The 8313-nt window shown below is 32.4% G+C and overlaps 1 protein-coding gene across 1 annotated transcript; it reads left to right on the top strand.

Annotated features, from left to right (window-relative positions):
* The first annotated feature begins 7158 nt into the window (after nt 1-7158).
* On the top strand, nt 7159-7761 carry LOC138924899 (olfactory receptor 2L5-like). Its single transcript, XM_070271996.1, has one exon. The coding sequence runs from the start codon at nt 7159-7161 to the stop codon at nt 7759-7761; it is 603 nt and encodes a 200-aa protein (XP_070128097.1).
* The last annotated feature ends 552 nt before the right edge of the window (nt 7762-8313 follow it).

Here is an 8313-nt window from a genome sequence, read left to right as displayed (position 1 = left end):
TTTAAAAAAATTCTTAAAATATGATTTACAAGCACTTGCTAGATTTTCACAAATAGGAACCACTGAAACAGGCGTCCTGACTGGGGAGCAGACATGTCCAGAACCTCACCAGCTACCCCTGTGCTCTCTTTCATTATCTATCACTCAAAAAGTAGTCTATTTTACAACTTCTGATTGCATAGATTAATTTTGTCATGTAAATGTTTTATTCATATATCATGTGCCTTTTTGTATCTGTCTTATTTTCCTTCACATTATGTCTGTTAAATTCATTCCAGTCATTTGTACATTTGTAGATCATTAATTCACGTTGCTACCGAATACTCCATTTGGTAATTATCCTCTATTTACTTACTCAGTTTTGTTAACAGACATATGTGAATATTGTAGGATTTAACTATTACAAATGTTGCTATGAATATTTTGTACATGTCCTTTGGAGACTTTATTAAAAAATTCTGTTGGAAAAGACCTAGGAGTGGAAGTTCTCAGTCATTGGACATGCTTATGTTCACCTTTTTTTCATCAGCTTTATTAAAGTACAATTGGCAAATAAAAATTGTATATATTTATGATGTGCAACATGATTTGATATATATGAACCATTAACTGTTAACCATGGATGGCTTGCTTTTTTCTTTTCCATATGCCCAGATATTGCTTACTGAGTATTTGTTCTACCTTCAAAATATTTGCACATCAAAGCGTGTCTCAGTCATTCTTAGCCCAATGCATTTCCACATAATTACTGGAATTAGTTTATAAAATTTCCACCAAAAAATTGGGATTTTGAATGAGATTGCATACCATTTGGATGATAATTTGTGGAAAGAAAAATCTTTTCCAAGTTTACTCGTTTTATTAAAAAAGCATATCTCACCATATATATGTCAATTTATAAAGGCTTGAAACATCCATATTCTATTAAATTAGTATAGAAATTTTTTCTTTTATAATTTTGTAGATATTTTCAAACAATTTTATGAAAATATTTGTCATCTGAATCTTGCATTTTTCAGAATGGGGCTTCTTTTTCAAAATATATAAATGTGATTATTCATGTAAGAGCTGCGTGATTTTATGAATAATTTAACTGGACTGAATACAGAAATTTTTAAAAAAAGCTGAGGAGTTTATTTAAGTTTCACGCTCTTCTTTCTTCTCTTAAGATAAACCAGATGCCATGGTAAAAGAAAAATATAGAGAAATGTGCCAAACAGAAATTCTAGAACTGAAGAACACAATGACTGAACTGAAAAAAATCAATGCAGAGTCTGAACACTAGACTTAATCAAGCAAAAGACAGAATCAGTGAGCTCAAGACAGGTCATTTGAAATTACCCAGTCAGCAGAACAAAAATAAAAAAGAGTGCAAAATGGCTACAGAACTTACAGGATTCCACAAGTACACCAATATATTCATGGTGGGAATCCGAGAAGGAGCAGATGAAGAGAAAGGGGCAGAAAGCTTATTTAAAGAAATAATGACAAAAAACTTTCCAAATCTGAGGGAAAAGAACATCCAGATCCATGAAGCCCAAAGAACTCAAAACAGAATGAACATACAGAAGTCTTCACTGAGACACATTATAATCAAAACTTCAAATATTTTTAAAACATTTTTAAACAATTTTAACCAGGCCAATATTATTCCTTCCCAAGTAAAAGATGTAATTGACTTGGTTACTAGAGATCATAAGAAATATAAGAACAATTAGACTATTTTCTTCAATAACATTGTTTTATTAAATGTTTTGCAAATATAAATGTATCAATGAGTATTATCATTATTTTCCTTATTAAGTTGAACTGTTTATAGTTTAATGGGTGTTTCCAACAGAAGGGAAATAATTGGAAAATATGTAGTAACTAAAATAGAGATAAGTCACATATGTGTGATACATTAAGAAGTTTTATGTATACATTTTTATTAAACTAAATTTCATTTAATTTAATAAATTTGCAGGCCAATATAATCAAAAATGGGAAATAATATATGCAGACACATCTTTACTGTGCACTTACTAAACAAAAATGTATGAAATATATGATCCATAAAAATTTAGAGATGTAATAATATTGGAAGAATGTGAATAAATATATTTGTTTGTTTCCCAACTGAATTGGCTCTTAACACACCTGTGGAAACATCTAAATAAATTATCACAACTCCTTCTCCAAACTTGGCTTACTGCCATACAGGGCAACTAGTGACTTAGCTTACGTCTTCCAAGCCTCAGAGAACATACCCAAGTGAATACCAAAAAAAAAAAAAAAAAGAGCATTAGACTAAATATCCAGGTAAAGAAGCCCTAGAATCATTCTTGCTGCTGAGTTTCATTGGATGTACTTAAAATTTCAAGTATAGAGATGGAAGTTTAATATGTATGTTTGTTTGGAAAATATTCAAGGAAATTTACAGAAAATGACTTTGTTCATTTTATGACAGTTGGACCACTGCCAGCTAACCAAGCCAGTGAGTTTGTGAAAGTGTGGAGATAATTAAATGTATTAATCTTAATTGTACGTTTATCTTTACTAGCCACTTAAGAAGAACTCTTCAGCAAGTGCTTAAGAGAGCTTTATTCAGAATTAAGTACTTCTTTTTATAATAAGCAATGGATACATTCAGACATCTCATTAACCAGGGAACTCCAAAAAGAAAATTCCATTTGAATATAGTGGGTTTGAATAAGATATATAAATATTTTACCCTTAAAAATAAGAAATGGATGGGCTGCTTGAACACTTGTTCACATTTTCTTCAGATATGAGTTCTTTGTAAACCTAAAATGTGATATTATACAATTCTGAGAACTGATCTATTTGTGAACAATTGATCATGAAATGACAATAAAATATGGTTAAATTGACAGAAAGGCAGATGATGATATTGTCTATGAACTACCGTTCTGGAACTATGGTGAATAATACATGGGCCTAGATGCGACAATACCATATTCTGAAATATAATTGAAAATACTTTTGATACTCTATGATACAATATACAATAAAAGTTTATATGAATTTAAGTGATACTTCAAATGTGAGAAGAGTTTATTTGGCCATAATTGGCCCGAGATGTTTATAGAAAACATGAATTTTCAGGATAAAGAATATTCACTGAAGAAGAGAGGATGCATTTTATCCACAGTCTGTGATGTATCTTCTGGAAACAGGGAAGACTGAAGCCAAGTCAAAAATGCTTGACAACAGTGCAGGTAATATGAATTACATTCTTCAGATGTAGAGGTGTTTTCATTCAAGGAAATGTGATCACAAAAGTATTGATTTCATTGTTAACCACTTTGGCAGTGTTGGTTACTGTTACTATTGAAATCATTCAGGATTTAAAGTGATCAGTTTAGAAAATGAGTGATGTAATCTATGTAAGAGTTAGTTAAGAAATAAAAGATCTGACATGCAGTTTGATGTTGAGCGAGTGGCTGCACGTTTTCGATGGTGTTCAGGAGGAATTGTAGAGTATGAAATAGACAACAGAAAGTGGTTTTGCAGCTGATTCATAAATGCGCTTTCTAGATGGGAAGTGAGATGAGGGTCACGGGAAGAGGTAGGGCCTAATTACATTGGAGTGTGCTTTGGATGTGCTCGAGTGAAACTTGAAGAATAAACCTAACACTTAAGGGTCCAAATACTCAATAAGGATTGTAATGCTCAGCCTTTCTTACTTCCTGCTGTGTGATTATATTTTTTTCCCATGAAAGAAGAGTGGTTACGTGGCACCCATGGTAATCTTAATGTTGCTTCCTACTTGCTCTTTTACTCTGCATGAATCTACTCTTTTTAAATTTTAATTTTTAAATTAATTTTCTGTTGTTGAGTTGTAGGAGTTATTTACATATTCCCTGTATCAATCCCTTACCTGATATATATTTTGCAAATATTTTTCCATTTTGTGGGGTGCTGATGTACTCTGCTGATAAACTTCTTTGAGTCACAGGAGTTTTCAATTTTGATGAAGTCCAGTTTATCTATATTTTTATTCTTGTATATGCTTTGGTGTCATATTCAATAAAGCACAGCTAAGTCCAATATCACGAAATGTTTTCTCTATATTTTCTTCTAAGAGTTTATAGTTTTAGCTCTATTTAGCTCTCCCACCCATTTAGTTTTTTGTGTATACTGTAAAGTAATGGTGCAATTTCATTATGTGCATCTAGATATTCAGTTTTATCATCACCTTTTGTTGAAAAGCCATCCCCATTGAATGGTGTTGAGATCCTTGTTAAAAATCATTTGACCATACATGTGAGGGTTTTTTTTTTTCTGGTATCTCTATTTTATTGGTTTATGCTTGTCTTTATGCCAATACTACACTATTTTTTTCATAATAGCTTTTCAGTAAGTTTTGAATCAGACAAAATGACCTCAATTCTTTTTTATGATCGTTTTGGCTATTCAGAGTAGCTTGAGATTTTATATGAATTTTAGCATGTATTTTTCCACTTGTGCAGATAATCTCATTGGGATTATGATGGGCATTTCATTGAACTTGAAGTTGCTTATGGTAGTATTGGCATCTTAATGATATTATTTTTCCAATCCATGAACACAGGATGCATTTCTATTTATTTGTCTCTTCTTCAATTTCTTTCAGGATATTTTGTGATTTTCAGTGCACACAGTTTTTGCTTTCCTTGTAAGTTTATTTCTAAGTATTTTATTCTTTTTGATGATATTATCAATGAAATTGTTTTCTTATATTCTTCTTAGGATTGTACATTATTAGTGTATGGAAATACAACTGATTTTGTATCTTGCAACTTTGCTGAACTTATTAGTTCTAACAGATTTTTGTTTGTGGACAGTTTAGAATGGAAACCTTCCCACTCTACATACCACAACTTCCACCTCTTTTTCTGTTTCCCATACTTTGAACATGGTCACATCCTACTTTGGGTCTGTGGAGGCAAGGTTGACAGCATTGTTTCATTATCCAGTATATATTACTAAAATATAAAAACATAAACTATAGAAAAATCTAATGATAATTTAGTTACTATTTATATATATAGTTCTTTTCATTATTATGAGTATTTACTCTGTCGAAGGCATTTTTCAGGTCATAAATTTATCAGCAATATTGACAATTTTCAGAAAGTGTTTTCAAGAAGACATTTAGAATTTTCAAGAAAATATCTTTCAATAAAATATTTCTCATTTACTTTTGTGTGTTCTGTTCATGGTGTTTGAATATGGTGGATCATATATATCAATTCTGAAAAATGTTTCTTTGATAATATTAACTCCATTATTATTTGGCAATATGCATTTCTAGGAATAACAACAAGCATGCACTGGTTTCCCTACTTTAATTCTCCAGCTCTCCTAACTTTTTAAAATGACGATCTTTTTATGTTGCTGTTGCTATTGTTTTCTTTTAAATCCAGTAGATTTTTCACTTTGTCTTTGAAACTTTCACTTAATCACTTTATCGATTATTATATATTTTAATTTGTAAAACCCTATCTTATCTGACAGGTTTTAAATAAATCTAATAATATATTGTGGAACAATAATGTTTCATACTTCTTTGAAGATATGAATACTAATTTTTAAAAGTGTATTCTTTTTCTGCATTTTCCCAATGATGTAGAACTCACTTTGTATTTGTTTGGGGCGTGTGTGAATATGTATTTGGGTGCGCATGTGTGCACATTAGTGCATCTTCCTCTTTCATGTTGGGAACTTCCTTAAAAGTCTGGGAACATTGGGCTCTAAAATAATATTTAAGACTAAAACATCACACACTGTGTGGAGCTTGTTCACTTACGACGTCTCTGGAGGAGAATCCTCCTCCTACCTCCATGAAGACTCTCAGGGTGCCTTGTCCTTTTTTTTCCATTTACATAACTGACCATTTCTCTAGCCAAATTCCTTCTTTCAAAGAGTTCTGAACTACTTCATTTCTCATTGTGCCTTTTTCTTACCTGATGTCATTTAATTTATAACACATCTATTTCTTTATCATCATAATATTTGGGCTTTGAAAGAGAGAAATGATAAGTATATATGCTTAAATTCACACACTCATCTAAAAGTGGAGATAATTTTTAATACAAAAAAACAAAATGGAAAAATGAATGAGTAAGAGAAAGTGTCATAAAGCAATGTATAATGTTATAAATGTGCTAGCAAAGCAGAAAGACAGAAAACTCGCTATTTGGGAAATCTTGATCAGAGTCATGAACGCTACAATAAGTGTGTGTAGATGGTCAAGTAAAGGGTTTTCTTTAACTGCAGCATTCAGAACCTGAGTGAGGAGGCAGAGGAGGATGACCTTTTGTAAGTGGAACTTGACAATAAGGATTCATACTATATTTCAGAATAAATGAAACAAATGATAATGCCTGACTTCAGGAAAACTTGATTTGATGTTATTGTGAAAAGAAGATTTAAGAAAGAAAGCTCCTCAAACATGAGCTGATAGGCTACTGCAATTTTACAGGTACGTTTTGGGGCAAAATATGACAGGAAAATCATCCGTTAAGGGTGATAGACATTTATTGATACTAGAACTCCATGAAGTATTGGTTTACATAAATTTCATAGGCAGGCATTTTGAATACAGCATATATTTTAAGGATGCCTCAGTTTGTGTAGGGCAGTAAAACATATTTATCCTAATTAAATCAAAACAGAAATCTTGTTTTTAAAATAATTTTAGCATCTTCTTACAAAATATTTTGGCCAAAAATGTTCACATATTCACATTTTAGTCTCTGGGTCAGAAAATAAGGTTTATTTTTCCCAAAATAGATAAGTTCAGTTCTTCCTTTAAGAGTTATAAAATTTTAAATAATACGCATTCTAAAATAATAAGTTAAAAAGAACTTATAGTTTTATACTTAACTCACTTACTCTTGTGTCTGCCTCTAGGAAAAATCATATTAATGTCCTAAGGAAAATTATAATCAAACATCAACTGATTTCATTTTATTGGGGTTGTTTCCACCATCAAAAATTGGCCTATTCTTCTTCATTCTCATTGTTCTGATTTTCCTAATGGCTCTGTTTGGTAACTTGTCCATAATGCTTCTCATCTTCCTGGACACCCATCTCCACACACCCATGTATTTTTTACTTAGTCAGCTCTCCATCATTGACTTGAATCATATCTCCACCATTGTCCCCAAAATGGTTTCTAATTTTCTTTTTGGAAACAAATCTATCTCCTTTATTGGATGTGGGGTTCAGAGCTTCTTTTTCTTGACTTTAGGAGGTGCAGAAGCACTGCTCTTGACATCTATGGCCTATGCTTGTTATATTGCTATTTGCTTTCCTCTCCACTATTCCAGTCGTATGAGCAAAAGAGTGTGTGTGCTGATGATAATAGGATCTTGGATAATGGGCTTTGTAAACTATTGCACCCACACCACATATGCCTTCCATGTCTGTTACTGTCAATCCGGGGCCATCAACCATTTCTTCTGCGATGTCCCAGCCATGTTGACTCTGGCCTGCACGGATACCTGGGTTTATGAGTACACAGTGTTTATGAGCACCATCCTCTTCCTCATGCTTCCTTTCCTTGGCATTGCATGTTCCTATGGCCGGGTTGTCCTTGCTGTCTACCACATGCACTCAGCAGAAGGGAGGAAAAAGGTCTATTCCACGTGCAGCACCCACCTGACTGTGGTGACTTTCTACTATGTTCCATTTTTTACACTTATCTACATCCAAGATCCCTCAGATCTCCAACAAAGGACGAGGTTCTGGCTGTCTTCTACACCATCCTGACCCCAATGCTAAACCCCATCATCTACAGCCTGAGAAACAGAGAGGTGATGGGGCCCTAAGAAGAGAGATTCAGGGAATCTGCACTGAAAAAATGTAGACAAAGCTTTTTGTGTGTGTACCCAGGACTTGGTTATAAGTTCATTCATCCATGTACAGAATTAAAAATATTATTTTATGCTTAGAGTGCAAGGACTACAATTAATGTAGAAAGGAAGAATATCACTTAGGTCTGTACAAAATTATCTTGTAAATATACAGACATGTGAGTATAAATATACATATATAAAATTCTAAGCTTTATCTTTTTTCTTCATGGTGCTTTTTCCCATCAATTTCAAATTAATCTTCAAATTCATGTATTTTTTGCTGATATGATGTCCATGATAATCATTGTCATGTAGAAATGAAAGCAGAAACTAACTGAAGTAGTCATTCAGCATAGCAGTTCTACTATTTTCAAATATATGTAAAACAAAAAAATTTTCCCTGAATGTCAAGATCTAATTGAAAGTCAGAAGACATCTTGTTATTCTCATAGTAAACCTGTAATTT

The sequence above is a fragment of the Equus caballus genome, chromosome 6 (genome assembly GCF_041296265.1).
Source record: "Equus caballus isolate H_3958 breed thoroughbred chromosome 6, TB-T2T, whole genome shotgun sequence".
Classification (NCBI taxonomy): Eukaryota; Metazoa; Chordata; class Mammalia; order Perissodactyla; family Equidae; genus Equus; species Equus caballus.
The sequence above is the reverse complement of the archived record's forward strand: the minus strand, read 5'-3'. Positions and strand labels throughout refer to the sequence as shown.

What these genes read in the sequence shown, in the direction of transcription:
- LOC138924899 (XM_070271996.1), top strand. Translation starts at nt 7,159, where the DNA reads ATGGTTTCTAATTTTCTTTTTGGAAACAAATCTATCTCCTTTATTGGA.